Source organism: Conger conger, chromosome 2 (assembly GCF_963514075.1).
Source record: "Conger conger chromosome 2, fConCon1.1, whole genome shotgun sequence".
NCBI classification, from domain to species: domain Eukaryota; kingdom Metazoa; phylum Chordata; class Actinopteri; order Anguilliformes; family Congridae; genus Conger; species Conger conger.
Window position 1 is genome coordinate 19252783 of NC_083761.1, and position 22858 is coordinate 19275640.

Genomic DNA, 22858 nt, shown 5'->3' on the forward strand with positions numbered 1-22858 from the left:
TTCACCTGTGCCTCCCCACCACCCCTCCTCCCCCCAACCCCCACCCCCACACACCTGCCTCGGGGAGGTCTAAGCAACCGCCCACTCCCCACACAGGATGAGAAGCCGGTTGGGTGGGGTTTTATTGTTTTTATTTTCCTAAAGAGAATCTGTCACCTCTAGTTTTAGATGCCGGTTTCTAATCAGAAAATTGTGTTAAAAATAAGATTAATTGGATATGCTGTAAATGGCAAGATACACTATTTTCACAGAGCATGCCACATTAAACAGCCTTCCCTTACCATTTCCTCTTTAAAGAGCAGAACAGAAATGTCAGTTGCGTGTTACGGAGTAGACCGTTACTTTCCATGTCTCCCCCTCAATTGTCAGTAGGTGTTCTATGTACACATCATTCTTTTTTGTGGCAGGTGTCATATGTCGTATGTCATATGTGGCCTCAAGATTCACTTCTTTTTTACAGACCATGCAGCTACTTTAAACGTCATTGTTTGCGGTTTACAAAAAAGGGCAATGTGTGTGAGTGAGTGGACAGAGATTCCGTTTCTGACTGTTCACTTGTTCTGTGAATGCACAGAAACTGTTGCATTCTTGTAAGTGAGGTTCTGCTCTTCAGTTTCAGAAGTGTCTCATATAGAGGGCTTTAGCAAGATGTTGATATTTCAGTGTGTATTATCTCTTGAGGAAGGTAAAAACAAAACATGATTCGTCCAGCATCAGCCTGCAAAAGCACAATGAAATAATGGAATTGGAATTACAATGTAGTGCTGCAAAGTCAGAGCACTTGAAATTCTACATGAATGCTTCCATTGGTAGCTTCCAGTAGCTTTTCACCATGACAGACAGTCAGACAGAAAGACTGACAAGACTGACTGACTGGCTGATGAACACAATTTAGTCATCCCTGCTATCATGCCAACTTCCCCTCTAGTCTGTGTGGGTGTACCAAAACCAAATCCAATGAGGTGGAATTGAAGTTGCTGTGACCGATTGATTGCACGCATCCCCTCCAATAGGAACTAGGCCCCTCCTCCACTACCTTTTGCTAATCTAGCCCCTAGATTTAATCAAATGCATTTAGACAGCTTAAGGGAAAATGACAGACTTGAGCAGACTGATGACTAAGCAGTTCAATTCTTTTGAGCAGTTCATACAAACGGTCCATGTACTGCAGTTTATACCTTGAAAATGGTTACTGATTAACCATTACTGTAGCCGGCCTACTGCTTCCTAAAGCTCACATTGGTCAAATACAAGTTGCTTATCTCATTTTATTATATAAAATAAAAGACAGCCATAAAATGATGACTTCTGACAGGCAGTTACATGAACATGAGAGATGTTAACTTCGTAGGAATTAAATTAAAACCTAAACATGTAGATTCATCTGCATATTGTATATGAAAATATTTTTTTAAAACAATGGCTACTTCTGCATTCAGAAAATACAATTAAACAAATTATCTAGCTTATGCAGCTATTAAATCGTAATACAAAGCAATGTTTATAATGAAAACAGGACCTTGTCCTGCTGACTCTTGAAATAATCTAATGAAATCAATTCCAGGATGGTGGAAATCATTATATTTCACCAAAACAGCTTTTAGCATGAAAATTGGGGTATCCCCTCACCTTTCACCTCCCCCTACCTCTCCTTCTCCTTGTGTTATCCTCAGATAGCAACATGTCGAGAAAATAGTAAAAAATAAGTACAATAATCACAATAATAACATCTTGTATACTACTATTCAGGTCCATTTATTGATGTTTTTGTCAAATACTCAACCCCCATCAACATCAAACACGTTCCACAATTTCACATGGTATTTATTATTCAAAAGCAGGCCTGGTCCTGCTTTTGAATACTGAATATTCCAATATTTTGAGAATGCATTTAGATGATCACTGATATAAAATGGGCTCATGACAATGAAAATGCCCTGTATTGTGGAGCCAAAGGTGTTTTCACTGTCTTCCTCATAGAAATATTCACTCGAGAATACTCGCGAGGCAAGAAAGATGAGAGAAGTCTCCCAAAGGAAGTCCTCTAGTCCTTTGACATTGTTGGGAAATGTCGACCTTTTTGACCATAAAATCTGAATAACTGTTTTTACCGAAGCGTAACATTCTCACTATTCATAATGAAAATGCTACTGTTTTGTTGTTCCAGAAAGCCAATACAAAACGTAGATAAGCGCATTCCTATGTACAAGTGCTTTTGTAGAAGTGTGTTGCAGTCAAATTACAACAATTATAATTCCTCCAGAAAAATTTTGGACATGTTTCTCTGAGTTAGCATCTTTTTAGAATTGCATTATTATGTATTTAGTTTGCTGGCCCCTTGCCGTGAAAAGGACACCGATATTACCTTATTTCATGTAGTATATGGATTTCCAAAATGCAGAAAAGGTCCCCCCAGGCTTGTTTTCCCACCCACATGCTACAAAATAAGGAACTGTTGGCGCTAAAACATCTTAAAATAGGTTATACAGATAGAACCGTTAGTTTTAACGCTTTCATGGTAATCCTGTTACCATAGTGATTGAAAATGACACTGTTAAAAAAGGAATGAATGCAAAAAAAAAAATTGCACACTGGCCCAGCCCTGGAAACATAAGGGGTTAAAACGTCCAAGTGTGTTTGGTAAATGATAAATGCACTGCATTTATATGGCGCGTTACATTCACCCATTCACACACACACACACACACACACACACACACACACACACAAGTTGGCGAGGAGACCACGCTCTGAAGAGCATATCTCAGTGTTACTTCCGCACAGCTCGGTGTGCTGAGCATGCAACAGGGAAGCGTTCTGGCTAAAGACAGATTCCACCATATGCCTACCACTACCCCATCCCCCTACATTACAGTGAAAATCGCCGTACATTTGCACATATATGCAGGATATATGGACTGGATGGAGATATCTCACTTAGAGGTAGATATAAAATGTCTGTTGAACTATTTGTACAGTATATTGCACATTATATAGCACATTAATATCTACAAAAAACTGTTGTTCACATTATTCAATTTATATGGGAAGAGGAGTCAGAGACATGTTGGACTGTCATACCTCAGGTCAATAGATCCCTGTTTGACACAACATTAACCCTTTCTAAAGTTCTGTACTGATGAACCTAGAACAGCAGTGATGCAGCCATCACAGTTATTCATTAGAAAAAGCAAAGGTCCAAAGTACCAATTGGCTGATTTTCTCATGATGTAAATGGCGGCCACAGACATTGTGATGACTGTAGTGGTCATACTCCCACAGCTGTTTAGTTGGCTACAATGCTGAAAAGCCAATGTTTGCCATGGTGAAATATAGTGTATTTAGCAGTCTAGACAACTAATAAGTGCATAATCATCAAGCTTGTGGTTTCTAGACCATTGCGATTTTCCATTTTAGCTGAGGATCCATTTTCTTGGATCTGGGAGGAAACAGTCAAGTGGGGGTGGCTGCAGAGGTCTGTTTCTATCCCATCTCTCTCTCTCTCTTTCTCTCCCTGCTTCCCTCCTTCCCTCTGTGGAAAAAAGAGAAATCTTGTGCGTATGACTCACGGCCTGTGCTCTTGATCTGTTTTGCTGAGGGGAGGGGGGGTGTAGATGGAGTATGACTCCTTCCCCTATGGGAATTAGCACTAAGAGCCACGGGGAAGAGGGGGAGGGCAATGGCGAAGGGAAGGTGACACATCCTGAAGCTCCCTGCATCCCTCCCTGATCTCAGCCTCTGCTGAGCAAACAGCTAAATTTACACTATTTCCCTCCACTGCCTTGGTGCCACACACCAGCCAGTCTGTCTGGATGGCATGCTTCAGCTGTTTGATCACAGGCTGATCAGTCATGGTATTGGATCAGTCTGCTCATTGGTCAAATTAGAACAAACAGGACTGATAGAAAACATACCTTTTGTCCAGGTCTCAGTTAAAGCAAAGGAATCCAGGTCACACAGGTCACACAGACTGCATGTTTTGAAACCCTTATTTATTTATTTCTTAATTTAAATTTTTTACCTAGACATGAGTAGCATGACTCACAGTATGTAAATCTGAGCATGGTGTAATATCACATTTTATACCAGAGACGGTTTATTTTTGAATGCTTCCAGGAACACATACACATATCACCACAAGCGGCTATGGGGTCCAAGCAACATTGGGCAAATGGCGGACAAGTGTACAGTCTTGCAGTACCGTATTTATCATTTGGCAGGATGTAATGAATGACTCAGAACAACTGGAAGACTGAATATTCTTGGAATGGAAGGATTTTGAATGCAGGCCAAGTAGGTGCGTACTGTAGTTGAGGAGTACATGTGAATATGAAAAATACATTCTTCACCTGATGGTGACACTATAGAGCACAGCTACTGTATTTGTACTCAATATGCTACACATCACATCATTTTTACCCATATTCACCACAAATTCATTTAGATTACAAAAATGGATAATTAGTTACAATTGTTGAAATAAGGTGGTGCAATCAGTTATTCATTTTACTTTTTAACAGAGGTAATATGGGTGTTTGATTAGTTTTTCGTAAATAAATGAAATAATCATTTAAAAAATGTACTTTGTTTTTACTCAGGTTACCTTTATCCAAGATTACATTTCGTCTAAAGATCTGAATCCATTCAGTGTGACAAATATGCAGTAACAGGAGAAAATATTTTTTCATGGTACTGTACAGCTATGGCATACATTGGAATATTAATTTAAATAACTGGAGATGTAGGAATTATTAACTGTAAGAAAAGGATTTGTGGATTTTCATTTGTGTCTATACGGAATAGCAACAACTATGTCCCAAAAACAAACTGTATGTATGAATCAGCCTATAAGTAATTATCAAACCTGAGTCATTTCTTTAGTGACTAATATCATTGAATATCATTGAAAAATGTTAATTAGGGCAGGATGTCACTTTCCTTAACCAATCATGGAAGACAGGGTCAAGACAAGGTTAATTACGGTTCATTACAATTTTAAGGTGAGGAGAAAATAAATTGGGTGCCAAAATCTATACAGAATGACTAAAACCAACATTACCTACTACTTCTACTGGTGCAAAATCGTCCGGTAGGTAATATTTAAAAACTAAAAAGAACGTCCTTAAAACAGGCTCAGTTGGATAGATGTGTCACTGAAATCTGTGTGGATTTTCATGTTACAGCATATGAAACATCGAATTACTCTTTTATGTGGAGGTGATTTGCAGTGGCAGCCAGGCAATGCCTACAATTTTCAAAGACTTTTGTGAAATTAGGGAACATATTTACTGTAAGTAGACAGTTTAGAAGAAACCGTATTGTCAAGGGGTAAGTACACATTTAAGTGCATCACATGTAACAGTGACTTTTACGGGGAACTGAGTACACCACCTTGAACTGTTAATGCAGCAATGCCGTTAGGGATGTGGTTAAACTGTTTGAATGAGCCATAATGTGACTTCCTTTGCACCCAAAAAGGGCTATTTACATTGGGTATCATTCGGAAGACAAAACCACATCCCGAGACCACAACTGTCTCTTAGTTTCTGTTGAAGTCACACTCAATACAGTGCAGTCTTTAAAAACAGTCATTTTTTAGCTTAATCGTTAGCTTAACCAAGCTCTCTTTTTCAAGTTCTCACAGTTTGGGAGTTAGGTGCAAGGGGCTATACAGCCAGTACACAGGATCAAATGATGGAAAACAATCATAAATATAACACAATGAATTGTGGTTTGAACTATTCCAAACTTTACTAAAGGTTGACATGATTCTTCCATTTATTGAGGACAGCAGCTATCTTCAGTATGGGAAGCCAGTTTGCATTAGCATGTCACAAAAACTAAAATGGCTTACTAAAGGGTGATTAGCTTAATGATGTGGTGCAACTTTGTTTCACACTCTTTGAAAAATACAAAGTGCGCTGAGGGAGCTCCCTTGAGAAATAAAGGAATTTAGGGTTTCGAAAAGACTCCATTACATTATAATTTGGCAATCGGATATAAAACACACAGTTGGTTCATCAAGAAACAGGGAAGCTCAACAAATGTAATTCCCTCAATTCAACTGGTTCCTCGTTTTCCCCCTGTTGTATTTCCATTCATTGGTTTTTTGGTTTCTGTTTCAAAGCAGAGAAAAGCAAACGATGCAATGACGATGATCCCCTTCAAATCTAGACAGCTAGAGCTGTCGCTGCCCTGGTTAGGGACTCATCTTCAAGACGTGACGTGACGGTGACTCATTGTGCTTGGAGAGTCAGTTGCTGTGGATAGCCATTATCAGCTGCAAGAAGTTGAGGAAGTGAATTCTACTGACCTCATCGGGGTTTCCTGTTCAAGAGGAAACTGTTAAAACGGTACTGGCTGGTTTGCCGTGGGTCTCTATGCAGAATGTCCATACACAATACATACATGGACAAGCCGAAGAGAAGAGAAGGTATTATAGCATCAAAAAAACTAAGAAACACTGCAAAGACATTGCGATTACTGCGATGCCAAACCAGTCCTCCAAAGTAACACATAAAAGTAATTACATCCCCATCTCGATGGAGTTATCTTTATTGTAATCTGTCCATCTCAGGAGAATCGGTCTAATTATGATCCAGCGCTCCACTGAATCACTGCCTGATTAGTAAGCAGGGGAAATAGTCTATTCCCTAATTCCCCTTTTTTGTTGCCTTTTTTATGTGGAGTGTATTTCCTTTCTAACGTATTTCTTGAATAATTTATTCTAACTGAGTGGTTTCTTCTTTCAAATTAATAGAATTTCTACATTTGAAACCCAGTGTAGTCCACAGGTATTTGACAGTGACATAAGTTTTGTTGTTCTGGCTCTCTACTCCAGTACATGGATTTGAAATGAAACAATGACTTGAAGTGCAGGCTGTCAGCTTTACCTTGAAGGTATTTACATCATGTAGGAATTACAGCTTTTTATATATAGTGCCCCTCAAAAGACGAAAAGTAATTGGACAAATTAAGAAAATAAATTAAATAAATTCTAAAACTTTGTACTTCGCTATAAATCCTTTGAATTCCATGACAACAGCCATCTTCAGTTCCTGTTTGTTCCAGGGGATTTTTGCTTTCAGTCTTTCACCTCCAGCTTCCATCAATAAAGACATACATTCCCAATATTACATATGACAATGTATTTGAGGTTTACAATGGAATGAAAAGCATGCCTGGACATCATATCCTGTTTGGATTTTGTTTATTACTGATTAATCCTCATTTTACATTTCACATATTTTTTGCATCAGTCACTCCAGATGGTTACACATCCTGATTAAAGTCTTCATTTTCACATACTGTTTTGACACCTTCCATTTTGTGATTGAATCCTGTTGTCCACCTGTTGTCATGCCTGCAGCTGAACAAGAACGTCAGCAAAACATTGCCCTCCTCCAAGGCAAAAACCACAAATATATTTGCGTGTGTTAATTCAGAGTAGAAAGAGTGGCTAAATCACTTTCACCTACAAAGAAAAATAAATACAATTCCTCTTATGGGTTCTTCTTCTTATGGGTTCTTATGGGTGTTTGATTATTCTTTATAGGCCTAAACCCTGCCCTGGAAAAAGTTGTCAGCACCTTTGAAGCAGAAGTATTCACTGTCAATCAGTTTGTAATACCACGCAAACGTGGGTGTGTTGGAGGCAGGCAGGGTGAGCTAAGAGGAAGCAGGCACGCCACTCAATCACACATTGAGAAATGACTTTTCACTTTCCATGGGCATGGCTTGCCCTGGTGTCAAGACGTGCAGACTGTGACAAGTCAGCACTTGCACCCCAACCAAGTCTGTGGTTTCAAGCCCTTTGGCACATTTCGATATCGGGCCGATTAGTGCCAAACGGATGTGTACTAAAGGAAAAGGCACGGTTGTAAACATTCTTGCAGCAGGAGCAAGGCTGGTAGAAACTATTATCGTACTTTCTAGTCTTGTTAAAAAGGTTGAGTACTAGCCTTTTCTACAACGTAGAAGCTTGTCATAGATATGACGTGTTAGGATTCCCACTACGCAGCATTAGTGGCTGAGAAAAGCTTGAAACTGTGCCATATTTAGATATTTTCCATATCAAGGGGAAGAAAACTGGAACCTTGGACCTGGCTCACAGCGCCATGTTTATGTGATGACATCCTGCCGGCAAGCAGCAGCAGTGAATAATCCGCAACAATCTGTTCACATTTGCGCTCCACGTCTGCTCACTTACAATCTTTGCCAAAGCTCTTCTAGTGCACCGAATGACGTAGTGAGAACGCTTTCTTAGGAGCCCCTCTCCAGGCCCAAAATCCTACGTTCTGACTGTATATGGCCGCATTTGTACGTGGCCGGCAACTGTCCAAAATGAGAAAAGATCTTTTTTAGACAGACAGCATTTTTAGTTGTTGTGGATGTATAGTAAATCAGGCCAGTACTGCCCCTACCACTTCCACTGTTACTAAGGGGTAGTTAAAATTTTACATTTCGTGGATGAAGTGTAAAGCACATTTAACATTTTGTCCACTTCACATTCATTTTATTGAAGAAATGCATGCCAGATGTACTTTTATTTCTGTGCATGAAATGCAGTGTTTCTTTATTTTGCAGCACCAAAAAATATGTATTCCTGACAATTTCCCTGAAGGCAAAAACATACTCTCACCAAACAAAAAACGGAAACAAAACAGCGGTCTCTATAAGGACCGTAGCCATAAATCTTAGTATAGAAAATAAAAGTATACTTTTTACCCTTGAGCCCATTTCCTCTCACCGGGGTGTGGTACTTGTGATGTATCAGTGTGTCATTGGCTGCTCTGCCCTCCGCATTCTTTGACAGGCTTGCGCACTGTGGAATGCATACTCACCCGCGTGTGTGGTAGCACGCCTGGTTTCAACACCTCGGGTCTTGCGAGTCGGAGCCACTCCGCGCTCTGACTCAGCCCTGACTGTCATTTGCGAGGAATTGGCCTGGGAGTGGTAAGGGTGGGGGAAGCAGCGCCTTTGCACCTGAATCCCTCTACAGAGAATGGAGAAATATATTGAGACCGAACGATGCAGACAATCAGCAATTCCCTCCGAAGTCTATTTTCGCAGACCTCCGCCCCCTCCATCCTTTTTTTTTTTTTTTACTTGCGCACTTCCATGGATATGAAACGCGGAGGGCCAGCGTCTATTCAGCGCTCAGCCATAGCGCTCACAGAATCACACGCACACCACTCTCATCCCCTGGAATGCTTTCCAATCTCCAACATAACTGAGTATGTGTCATTACAGGGCCTCTGCCGGCACAAGGAGTGTGTGAATCTTCAAAGGCCTGTCAGATGACGCACATAGCACCCTGTCTCAGATCGACAGCGCTCCAAAGGGAAAATTCTCATTCCCTTTGCCATCGAGCTTTACTAATTCCGCTGAGTGTGAAACTGTTCGTGGTGAATATCAGCACCGATGTGTCATGTCTGTGTGAGCCATCATCTCTCTACACCCTCAAATTCTTAATGCGCCTTAAGAGCGTGCCCGTTCTCAAACTGTGAGAAAATATTTTTTAACTCTTTGGATCCCTGCAGCACCCTCCATCCTGAATATTCCGGCGTATTCTTACAGTGTGACCACTGTGGCGGTGCTTTCCACTTGCAACCACAGAACAGGGGGATTGAAAATCATATAGGGCACTGCTATAGATACCCCTGACCTAATCTGAATAGCCAGCCACACACACACACACACACACACAAAAGGCATGCTCTGCAAATAACGCTGGAAAATAATATCTATTAAACATTGGCCTATAATTGATGTAACAGCGGATTGTATATTGGACTAATGTTAAATATCCTACCTTATATATATTATGTGCATCAAAGGCAATAAAGGACATTTTACAGTTTGGCCATGCATGCTTATGCTTGCCTAATAGATATCATTAAACTGTCACAAACATACAATCATCACTAGTCTTTGATGATATTGAATGCTGTTGGTGATAAAATGATAAACACATAAACATAGGCTATTAGAACACAATGCCAAAGAGGCTTAATTCTAATGACAATTGACTTATGGGAGGTCAGACAATCTATAAAGTTGTCATGACAACTGAGCCTGGGGGCGGGGTCAAAGGTCAATGCGATTTAAGTCTCAGCTATGGGCACAGCTATGAGAGCAATAGATGACAAATCAACCTTTGCACTAACGAAAAGCCGTCACGACTGACCATCAAATGCGATAATTTCCGATGGCGACAATCATAACCTCGAAATGTAAACTGCCCTTAATGCCATGTTTCTCGCAGCAAAGCGGATGTTTATGAAATATTAATGTCACGTTAATGAGAGCCCTTTCAAAGGGGAGGCAGATAGCTGAAGGTGCCACTCACTCAGACCAGGGCCATGATTCATAGCGAATAATGAGGAAAAGATTGTGTTTTTCTCGCCTGTGAGATCAGTGATGAGGTGTTGCTGACTGATAGGGGCTGTGTGAGCCCTACTTAGGCTGATGACGGGCTGATAAAAATGGAATTGTGCTAAAACTGTTAGGCAGAGCAGGATGCTGCAAGGCGCACTGCAAATTATGCAGAGTCAGTCATTGCAACAATGTTATATAACTCTATAATAATATTCAGGGACACATTTAGACCGCCTATAAAAACGTGTCACCGGCACCCAGCTGATATGAGTGAGAATAAAAATGTATGAAACTTTTTTGAGGACTATTTCCACCCCATTCATACTGTACAAATCTTCCAGAGTTAATATGACACTTAAAAGGCATAGCACAAATAGTTCTGCACTGGACAGATAAGAGACAGGAACTGGTACTGTAAGTGCATTTATTTCCTAGACCTTATGCATGAAGTGGCTAGTGGCACTTGTGAAGTCCTACCTGACAGTAGACCACTCTCAGTCTTAAAAGTGACTATAAGAACAAAAGACCAAAAGCCCAGTATTCATCCTCGTAGCAGGATTAAATTACATTTGGAAATAATTTGGAAATCATTTTTGAGATTTAACAATATGTCTTCAATGAATACAAATTAAATATTGATGATTGAATGCCTAGAAATTGCAATACCTTTAGTTCTATAATTGCATGTCTGCAGGCCTAGACAGTCAAACAAAACACAAACCACCATTTTCAAATTGAATTGTATTTTTGGGACCTGATGTGTGATGGGTCAGGTTTGCAGTTTGGAAAGTTGCAGCTTTGAATCCAAGCTGTACTCTGGAATTTAAAAATGACAAATCTCAATCTGCATACAGTACGTGTGAAACATCAAGTGTGCGCCAAATTTCATATTCTGTCATGTTTAAGCGGTTATTTGCATTTAAATGAGCGTTACAATTAATATTACTGGCTGTATATGACTTTAGAAAACTTTCAATTAATTTGTCTTCTTCACAAGTGCTGAGAGTGAGTTCTGAGCGTATTGTATGTTGTTAAGAAGTTTTGAATTAGAACGTCATTGTAGCATGACTCCTTACTCTCACACCCTGCAAAAAATATATTGTTATTAATAGTTTTGTTATTGTCATTAAGCAGACATGACACCACTTTGACATATCATGACAGATATTTGGGCTCGGTACTTAGTGGAGTAGCCTGCTATGTAGTTCACATAGAGCTGCCAAGGAGTGAGTAAGCCTGCATATCCAGTTTGTTGCACAGAAGGACTCACAGGCAAGAATTGTCACTGTATTTTTGTGGGAGGTATGTGTGCCTTTACTAGTCGATCAGAATCCCACACACATCTTTATATATTGAAGATGGCCATGTACATTTCAACAATTTCTGTATACAGAATACACGGTCCTTACCTGAACGAAATAGAGATGCTCGAAAACCTACCAATTTGACAGAATTAAAGCAGTACTGAAAATAAGAGACAGCTGAAATTCCTCTACAGTGATGTGAAAGACTTATAACAAAGGTGTAGCAGCCAGGTGATATGGGTTTTTGATACACTAACATTTTTCAGAAAATAAATGAAATAATAGTTTAAAGGTACAATAGGTAATTTTGGACTTCTAATGGACAAGAGAGGAATTTTGAAACCTGAATTTAAGGACTATAAACACAGGGTGAATCAACATGTCAGTGAGCCTTTTTCAATGATAGGAAGGGATTTACATTGGTATTATAACAATGTTTTAACTCAAAAATCCTACCTATTATACCTTTAACAAATGTGTTTTGTATTTCTTATGATTCCCTTTGTCTAGTATTGCATTTTGCCTAAAGCTCTGAAACCAATAATAGAGGAAATCAGGAAGGGGGCAAATACCAAATACTTTTGCACAGCATTGCATGTACAAATAATATTGTCACTGCGCAAGAGAAGAGGTATGATAAAAGAAATAATCAGGTTCTAACAGAATGTCAAAGATGAAATCACCAAAGACGTTATTAGTCATCAATCATTCATCATTGCTCTAATCTTACTCTACACAGCACGGCAGCTAATTTCATTGGCATTTATAATTAAGTTAAACAGGGGCGGGAATGTGGTGCAACAGAGTGGAAACACCCAAAGAGTATGAAAAAGGAGTGACTGAGGTGAGGTGTGTGTGTGTGTGTGTGTGTGTGTGTGCATGTGGTGGGGGATGACTGAACCTTTCTGACTCAAAACTGATATCCTCGGGCCATCACCGTTTGTGGTAAACACCGGAGCCGTAATCAAGGCCAAACTTGTTGTCCTCAAGGAGGGGCAAAGGCAACATCCTGTCATGCTGAGTTGCAGTACAGTAACGATGAATCATTCTGCTCCGTCCCCCCTGTGAGACAGCAGCCTGTGGTTAGTGACCGAGAATGGGAGTGGACTGGCCCTGTCGGACATGCCCAGGTCCTGGTTCTGACATGTCCACAATGTATCTTACAAAAAGTCCATGGCATCCTTACACTATCAGCATTTTTAAAACACGACAAAGGCAATTTAAAGATGAGTTCATGTGTGTTTACTGAATATTTGTTTTGTTCTCTGGAATTTATATGTGTTTATCTTATGTAACCGAGTGCTAATAAAATGGAAGTTAATATTTAATTGTAAGGTTGCATGTATCATAACAAACAATAAAATGTTAACTTGTGTATTTAAAATATAACTGTAATGACTATTAAATGCTGAGCAGATATACATATTTTATCAAATGTAGTAGGCTTTGTGTGTGTACATAATAAACTATATATCCAAACAACAAACACAACTCTCTCTATAGATCCTAGTGTGACGATTAGTCAAATTCCAGCCCACTGTATCAGCTGTTACATGTATGCAGCTATAGTGAAAGTCTACAAGGACAGTTTCATTATATAATGGAAAAGCCCCTATCTGTGAGGCTTTTCATCAAATAACAGATCATTTAAATTGAATTGAATTTTATGACATTAAGTGAGCGGTTGTTGCCAGCAATGATTGGGTGTATTGTCAGGGAATTGTGGTTCACAAAGGTACAAATTTCCCAGGAACTGTTGGTACTTTCCAGACTCTGATGCACCATTGACAACAGAATGAAAGTACACCCACAACACATGATCAGAGAGCACATCGGTCAAATGACCCCTTTCAGTTATGCACAGGGGAGGATTTAACCCTTAGATGCATATGTAGGTGAAAAATGACCAGTCTGTGGGTTTATTTTCAAATATCTCCAAATAAGTCATACCCATTTCAACAACTGCTGCTCCATGAATTCTCCTACAAACCTATCTTTCATTGATCGAAAGAGTAGTTGTTGTTGTTGAAACATTCTTACTTTCTTTATTGATTAAAGATCATTTACAATTTTGTTTCATTTTCAGTTATATAGGCTGGGTCATTTTTGACCCATATTGAATTAAAATGGAATTTGATGCAATATATTGAAACAATTTAACAATAATAAATTAGCCTATATTTCATTCAAATATACTGTGTATGATTTTTATCACATTGTACTCACTTCTGGGGTTTTTTTTTCGATTTTGCATGAGCAAAAGAGTGTCAGAAAGATTCCGCTAATAAAAGAACAGGAAGATGAGGCGACAGTGGGCCATTGAAGAGTTGGAAAAACATTGCCTGGTCTGATGAATCTCTATTTCTGCGTGGAATGTTTTCTTTGTGACATGGTCATGTCATCTCAAGCTGGTTCCGCGAACATGACAATGAGTTCAGTGTACTCCAATGGTCTCCAGTCACCAGATCAATCCAGTAGAGCACCTTTGGGATGTGGTGTAACTGAGGAATGTTTCCAGCACCATGTCGAATCCATGCTACAAAGAATTCAGCCTGTCCTGGGGGCAAAGGTCCTGACCAGCACGAGAAAGGTGTACCTAATAAAGTGTCCGCAAATAGATTTTTATGTTTACTGTTGAGCCTTTTGATTGTCATGGGAAATATTGAACGTAACAAATAATTTAAAAGCAATTTTAACGTACAAACGTTGTGTACATAAGAGTACACAAAACACTATACAAACTTATTTTAACAATATAAAACAATATTGCCGAATAATTAGCAAAGTACACCCGTTCAAATTAAGGGTTTCCTAATGCCATTCCGCCACCGCATGGCTGTATGTTGAAAATGTTAGGGTGAACGCATGGATGACGTTATCTCAAGCAACCTCGCGAGATTGCTAATGTATTTGCAACCTCGCGAGATTGTTTTCACTACGGGAATTTTAAAGGATCCAGTAGGTTGCGGAACAGACGTAAAAAAAGATCGAGTTTTCGACGACATAAGCCACAAAATACTTTCGTCTTGTAATTTCCCGACGTCTAATTCATAAGGGTAAGCAGATCCGTGATTATTGGACGTTTCACCAATTCGAGTCGAAGGTAACGTTATATAGCTAGATATATTGTTTGCTAGGCTAGCTGCTATGATGTTGTTGCTATTACCCAGACGCTAGCTAGCTAACGCTTTAGCTAGGCCCAAACATTAAATGTCTTGAATTAGCTATTTATTACAGGGAATGTCACCTGACTTGTTTTAGCTACCAAGGTAAATACCCCGAGCACATCTTAAGTGGCAAGTAATGATTTTATTATGCCGATGTATGTAGCTGATGTTATATAGTAATATGTCTTTTTATAGCTAGGCTAGCTAGCTAGCTAATGTCGTTGTGTTCCTGCTTGAAATTCATAGGTCACGTTTCTCTGTCATTTTGTCATAGTTGTGACGTTGGTGACCATATCACTACCACGGAGCGGACAGTAAAATGCTGTTGCATAGCATTTTTACAAACAATTAATTTGTTTTAAATCGAAATGGTTTAATTTTACTGTATGTAACGTTATAGCTATGTGGTTAGCTTGGATGAAAATTTTTCCCGACGGACATTCAGTGTTATAATGCGCGCTCTCCGCTGATTGTTCCACCGACTCCACGTGACACATATGGCCCAATCATTTTCAGTGCAGAAGAAATCCAATCGCTTTTTGTCATTTCGATTCCTTAAATTTGGTCATTATGAAATGATGCTCGACATTCTTTTTATCGTGAATTTTACGTGTCCAAATCTGTGAATTGTTTGCATTGTTTAATTTATTGCAGATGTCAGATGATATGGGAAAACAGCTGGCCAGCTATAAGGCCCAGCTGGAGCAGGTCGAAGCAGCCCTGTCAACAGATCCTGAGAATGAGGACCTGCTTAAACTGCAAAAAGACTTACAGGTTTGTCGAATAACCATAATCGTACCTTTGTGACACAGACCTCAAATTTTTAGGATATGGCACGTTGGTACGTGTATATTCTCATACGGTATGTGGGCTCTAGAATTATTGGCACCCTTAATAAAAATGGCAGAAAAAAGACATAATAAACAACACGTTGTGTTCAAACATGGGGAAAAAAATTACTTGTATATGTTTGTCAATCCAATCATGTTTCAATGTTTAAGTAATCACATTCTTTCTGAAAGATATAGGTGTCAAATGTATTGGCTACCTTATTGTAAATACAAACAAACAAAGTGAAATTGTCAATATAATTGTACTTAATTTAGTTAATCTTAGTCTTCGCTTCCTGTTTCACTGGAGTAGAAAAATTAGGTAACGAGCATGCAAAATCCCTGCCATCCCTGGTTGCATCTTGGGGTCACCAAGTCCATTAAATGAACTATACAATGATACCTCCATACCAACAAACTCTTTCGAATGGTGGCACAAGGATGGCCATTACACAATTTGCTGTGTGCCGTATGCAATTTTCGAGCCATATGCATTATGGTTTATGTGCAATTTTCAAGCCAGAACTGTGACGCAGGAAGGTATATTGTGTAAATGCTCTTTTTATATTGAGCTATTTTTTTTCTTGCATGACTTTTTGTAGTTTTGTATTTTGTATGTTTTTGGCACTGGTGGACACCGTTCTGGAGTCAAATTCCTTGTGTGTGTGTGCGTGTGTGTGTGCGTGTGTGCGTGTGTGCGTGTGTGCGTGTGTGCGTGCGTGTGTGCGTGCGTGCGTGCGTGCGTGCGTGCGTGCGTGCGTGCGTGCGTGCGTGCGTGCGAGCGAGCATACCTGGCCAAAAACTGATTCTGAGTTAGCAAATTAGCTGATTCTTATTGACTGTGAAATTGATAACTGTTGAAGTGCTAATTCATCTGAGTAAATGGTGAATCAGAATTTACTTGTTTTAGCTCAGTAGCCCGCCAAGGAAAATGAAAACTGTCATTTCAATGCTGGATTTGGATAGCTTGCCTGTAGGGCTTATTTGACTGACACTCTCCTGTTAGGTAGAATTAGGCATACATAGCAGGAGTATAGTTGAGGTGAATGCTTAATGAATGCATAGTGTGATGTAAAAGCGCGGGGAGACAAGATGGCTGCCGAGACCGATGGGCCTACAGAGTTTAGGGTTCACTTTTGAGTTCTGTTGAGTAAATTAGTAAATTCCACACACATTAGGTAGTTTTTCTTCACACAGAGTGGATATTAAGTGGAATAGCTTGCCAGGTCATGTAGTGTATGCAGAAACTGGGGGTTTTCAAGAACAGGCTTGATACGGTGCTAGATACCATCTTGTCTTTATATAAACTAAGCATTGGGTACACATTTGTGGTAGGAAATGGCGAACATTCAATTCAGGAAAGAAATGTAGATCAAAGTCTTTGCCCATATATAAAATGAAAGTAGCTTGGCCATAGATTACAACTCACAACCTTGTTCCATTAATCCAACAAGCACATTACTTTCATATACCATGCAATGGAAAGGTAAAGGTAAATCACTTGTGTTATAGCGACGTCTGGGTTTTTCTTGTAGGAAGTCATCGAATTGACCAAGGACCTCCTGTCGAATCAGCCAGTCGTGGCCCCCACTAGTTCTGACAACTCCGACGCGGCCCCCCAGAGCCAGTCGTGGAAAGCAGGGGACAACTGCATGGCCGTGTGGAACGTGGACGGACAGTAAGTGTAGAAACACACCTAAGCACCACTAACCATGTCAAGTGTCTCTTTCACAATGGTAAGATGCATCACCCTTAATGTAAATGCTGGCATTCAAATTCAGAGGATATGCAATAATAAGGATAAGAGTTTAGAGACCAGAAGCTGGTGGTGGACTGTTTCATTTAAAAAAATGTGTGTGTGCAGTTTTTGCAAAGACATGTGGCTCTTGGGGTCCCCAGAGTGGTTTCAACACAGTTGTGATCATGGTTTTTCCTGGCTAAAAATAAGGCAGAGGCGGTTCTTTAATCGTTCTATGTCTTAATGTGATTTATACTTTTTAACGGTCAGATAATGACTATATTGTTTTTCGCCTGATACATATTGGCAACTCTTTAAAAAAAAAAAAAAAAAAAAGTGACTGACATACAATAATGTAAACTGTGTGAACAGTAGGCCTAAATGTTCTTTTTGAGGGTTGAATTTATTTTAGTTCAATTTTAGCACAGCCAAATGCATCAATCTGGTACACTTTGGAGGGGTTGGGGCAGAATTAGAGGTTAGATCCATGACATTTTTTTTCGACTAGTAGAGTAGCCTTTACAACTGTGTAGCTGACATTAGTTGTTAATAGCAGACTATTGTAATATCAACACAACATAAATGTATCAAGTAGATTTTACACTTAACTCAGGAAATAGGCTACTCAAACTTGGCCAGTCGCTAATAATTCATAACGCAGTGCCGATATCGGCCATAGCTATCACTCTGTTTCACAGCCTAATCGACGTAATGGTAACATAGGCTTCACATTCGGGAAACAGACAGCTTTACTAACTTAATAGTGGAAATTATGTTTATGCCATTGTAAATGCATTCAAGACGATGTAGCCAGAGAACAGATCATAAACTCAAACTATCCTGTCTATTCAAAATAAGTTCTGTAGTCTACCCGACGGCTTGCAGAAGTTGAGATGCTGCACTCGAGCGTTATAAAGATTACAGTATCAAAGATTTTTAGTCAATCCTCTGACAATAGATGTCCATATCATTCTTGGAATGAAGAATTGTAGAGTGTTTTTGATGAACTGATAAAGTCTGCACAAAGGCACTACGGAAAGCTGTTAGTGTACATTTCTTGAGATGCGTAAGATTTTACTTTTTTTTTTTTTAACTAAATACGTGTACATCTGTTTTTCTTTGAATGCTTTGTATATACAACCTGTACTCACCTGCTTACAGCCGTGATTGATTGGCAGGTTGTACAAGGCCGAGATCGAGGAGGTCGACGAGGAGAACGCCACGGCGGCCATCACCTTCATGGGCTACGGAAATGCCGAGGTGGTCCCGCTGCACAGCCTGAAGCCTGCCGAGCAGGGCGCCCCGTCAGAGGAGTCCAAGTCCAGGTGAGGAGGGCCGGGGTCACGTTTCAGCGCAGCCAGTTTAGCAGGGTTAGCTCGGCTAGTTCGCTAAGTGAAGGCTCGTAGCAGGTTACCGTGACGATGCTCCCTGATGACGTAACCCTCAAATTCAAGATGAAGTTGTCGCCCATGGCTAGGGGCGATTTTGGCTTTAGCTGACTGGTAACGTGTTCGTCTAAGAAATGTTTGGACGGGTGAGAGGCCACCTCGGACTCTTGACTCATTACACCAGTTCCCAGGCACAGTTCTGTGGCATATATGTATGGAGGTTTGGTTTGTTATTTTTGTGGACTGGGAAATTGTCAGCCCATTGATACACTCTAGTCTATGAGAAATAGGATGATGTATCCTGGATTGGCATACATGCTCTATTTTTTAAGATGCAGTATATTAATCTTGTGTGAAACATTTTGAACCAAAATTCAACTTCATTGTTTGAAATAACGCTGTAAAAAGGCGGCCTGTAGCGTAGTGGTTAAGGTAAAGGACTGGGACACGCAAGGTCGGGGGTTCTAATCCCGGGGTAGCCACAATAAGATCCGCACAGCCGCTGGGCCCTTGAGCAAGGCCCTTAACCCTGCATTGCTCCAGGGGAGGATTGTCTCCTGCTTAGTCTAATCAACTGTACGTCGCTCTGGATAAGAGCGTCTGCCAAATGCCAATAATGTAATGTAATGGATTAAGCCTAATCCTAGACTAAATCTTATGTTCAATGGCGATTTTTCCTGACAAAACTCAGTTTAGTCCAGGGCTAATTGTGTCTGTAAAACTGACCTTACGTGTCCCAGCGTGGGCCTTCAGGTCTTTGTAAATGCACTGTGGCGCGTTGGTAACTCTTAGGAGGGAGCAGATTGCGGAGCAGAGGGAGTACAAGAAGAAGAAGGCCCTGAAGAAGGCCCAGCGGATGAAGGAGCTGGAGCAGGAGAGGGAGGTGCAGAAGTCCAAGTGGCAGCAGTTCAATAACAAAGCCTACTCCAAGAACAAAAAGGGACAGGTACGTAGCCTCCTCTGCCCCACTTTCCCAATGCTTCACAAAACCCATTTATATTGTTTCTCATTGATGTCTTTGAAAAGTTATAATTTTCATTTACCGCTCTTTTAACCCTTTATGGACAATGCGACCTGCGCGTAACATGTCCCTTAACAGACGGATGCAATGCCAGCGTTGTTTGATCATATGACCGTTTTTCCAGACACAGGACCGTTGAAATGCGTTGTGATTCCTAGGCCTTTCTGTGGGTTTACTAGGGTGCCTTAGTCCATGATGGGTTAAACCACAAGGAAAGATTTTGAGCTCATTCGATTATTAATGGCATTCTGTATACATGCAGTATGTGAAGCTTTGAGATTTGTCTGAACGGTGCTGTACAAATGCATCATTTTCACTGGATCAAATGAATGGAAAGGACTTGGGCACAATCAATGAGTGTTGCTCTTACCAACCTCCAGGTGAAGAGGAGCATATTTGCATCGCCAGAGAGCGTGGATGGCAAGGTCGGGGTTGGAACGTGTGGAATCGCCGATAAGCCAATGACCCAGTACCAAGACACATCCAAATACAACGTGCGACATCTCATGCCACAGTAAGAGGGACAGGCGAGCGCAGGGCCACAGGCCGGGTTCTGTTGCTCCTGCTGGCTGATTTAACCTGAATGGACTTCCTCTGGGATGTCGGAACCACTGCACTCTGATCTCAGATCAGTATTTTAAAGGAAGCGTCCATCCTGATACAGGGTCAAGGTTAAAGCAATACGTGCACGTGTGTGCGCACACGAATGCATACATGTACAGACACAAAAACACACACACACACTCTCACACTGACAGACACAGATACAGATATATACATTTCTTTCCCATTGAATTGGGACTGCATTGGTGACCTCATTTAAAAAAAGTTGCTTAATTTTATTTAATTTTTTTTCTCCAATAAACACCTGGATACACATGCTGGTATAAATGAAACTGCAGAATCACACAGAACCCTTAAGGCACTGCCCATTTCTGTAGAAGAGGATGAGACTGAAATCGAGATGCATGGAGGTTTCGGTTGTTTTTGTTTTTGTCTTTTTGATTTACGTCTCAAACAAATGCTGTAGAGAAGGTTGGCCTAAAAGAGCAACCCTGTAGTCTCAAACTAAATATTTAGTTTAAGGAGGTTATTTTATGTTCCAGCAACTGGAAAGTCAGTTTTGTAGAACTGAACTTGTTTTTCCTTTTTTTCGCCCCTTCTGTTTCTGTATCAAGTAAAATGCAAAAGAAGACTTGTTCAGGTCAGCAGATATTAATGGTAATGTAATTATTCATATTTTTGAAGGGTTGTACTTTTTACTAAATTATGCCAAGTCTTCAGTTTTGTACATGTACCTTTTATGAAATAAATGTAAAAATACATCCATTTGTCTACATAAAATGCATACATTGCATTGAGTCACTGCTCCAAGATAATGGGATCTGCATACCTTCTCTCACAGGAAACAAAGGCTGCTTCTTAAACCAGTATCTGGCTTGACCGTGTTCAAGCATATGGCATGAGCATTTCTGGTACAAATAGTGCACTAAATACAAGAGTTACGGCTGCAAGGGCAAAAAATACATTTAATACACCTACAATACTTTTATTTACCATTTTTGGTTGCAGGCCAAATCGACACCTAAATACAACTCCGAACCCCCCCAAATCTGGAACTTGGACTTAAGTTAAAGGCTGTTCTGGGTTTTACTCTGTGCAGCTATCCAGCTAACTACATAATTGTGCTTTGTGGAACAGGCCTCTGGTCTTGAAATTTCAGACCTACCCCAACATACATGAGTCATATTGATGAAATTGTTGATTGGTAATGTGCGCCACTAGGTGGCAGCATTCTCTCCACTGGAGTTTGCAGAAGTTGGTTAATGACAGGCCAAAAGAGTTAAGGATATTTACATATTTGAGTGATGGCATGCTGTTTTACAGTGGCAGGTATAGGATATTGATGGGTTTCTGGTCTAAAGCAATGAAGTATGTAAATCCAAAACAGGTTGTATGTATGCATGTATATTACCTAATTGGCGCTCCAAAAATTATGGTTAATATTTCTGTTTGGAACTATATTCTATAGTGCATGCAACCTGAAATGTCTTCACTCAAGGAAATACAGTGCAGTCCATAAGTTCTTTTGGCTTAGTACACCAGCACATTGGATATGAAATGAAACCATGAATATGAGGTTCAAGTACAAACTCACCTTTGAGCGTATTTACAGCCATATCAGGTGATCTGTCTAGGAATTGCATCCATTTGTATTCATAGGCGCCCCCCCCCCCCCCATTTTAGGGGACCTAAAAGAGCATTGGTGAGCTCAGTAAATGCAAAGGGGCTGGTCGGATAAGGAAGACCTCTACAGTTGATGACTGAAGAATTCTCACCGCAATGACAAACACCTGCCCAACAGATCAGAATTCTCTTCAGAATGCATGTGTGTGGATATGTCAGTGTCTACTCTTCAAAGAAGACTTCACAAATTGATCTACAGAGGGTACACTGCAAGATGTAAACGACTAGTTAGCTGCACAAACATGGCCAGGTTACAGTTTACCAAGAAGTACCTAAATGAGCATGCAGAGTTCTGGAAAAATGTATTGGGAACAGATGGAGACCAAGATTGACCTCTATAAAAGCAAAGTGTGGTGGCTAAAATGAATTGCCCAAGAACCAAAGCACCCCCCCCCCCCTCCCCTCAGCCGAATGAATCTGAAGTGGACACCTTATCTGCTCAAGTTTAATCAAATGCCTACAAAGTCATTGGATGGTGGAGGTCTTCCTTATCCTACCAGGCCCTTTGCAATTACTGACCTCCCTAGTGCGCTTCTTAATTATGTTCTAAACAGTTTTTTTTCTCCCTCATTTCTCAAGACTCATAATGCCTTCCTTGACTTTCATAGTCACAACTCTGATCATGTTGCCAAAGCCAATAAAAAAGGCAACCAAAAGCCTAGAGTGAAGAATAAAGACACTTTTTGGGGTGGGATTAGCACCATTAATCAATGAGTAATGACAGAAGGGTAAGGATTTGTTAGCCCAAAATTGGGGATTGTGGGACTCATTCCAATCACTTAT

General features: G+C 40.2%; 1 protein-coding gene across 2 annotated transcripts; it reads left to right on the forward strand.

Annotated features, from left to right (window-relative positions):
* Positions 1–14605: 14605 nt before the first annotated feature.
* LOC133121863 (survival of motor neuron-related-splicing factor 30-like) lies at positions 14606–21153 on the forward strand. 2 transcript variants are annotated; one of them, XM_061231379.1, is made up of 6 exons: positions 14606–14740; positions 15506–15625; positions 17217–17359; positions 18598–18744; positions 19600–19753; positions 20209–21153. In XM_061231379.1, the coding sequence occupies exons 2-6, from the start codon at positions 15506–15508 to the stop codon at positions 20344–20346; spliced, it is 702 nt and encodes a 233-aa protein (XP_061087363.1). In that variant the 5' UTR covers positions 14606–14740; the 3' UTR covers positions 20347–21153. The 2 variants fall into 2 exon arrangements, with proteins under 2 accessions (XP_061087363.1, XP_061087362.1); XM_061231378.1 differs by having other exon boundaries at positions 14638–14787.
* The last annotated feature ends 1705 nt before the right edge of the window (positions 21154–22858 follow it).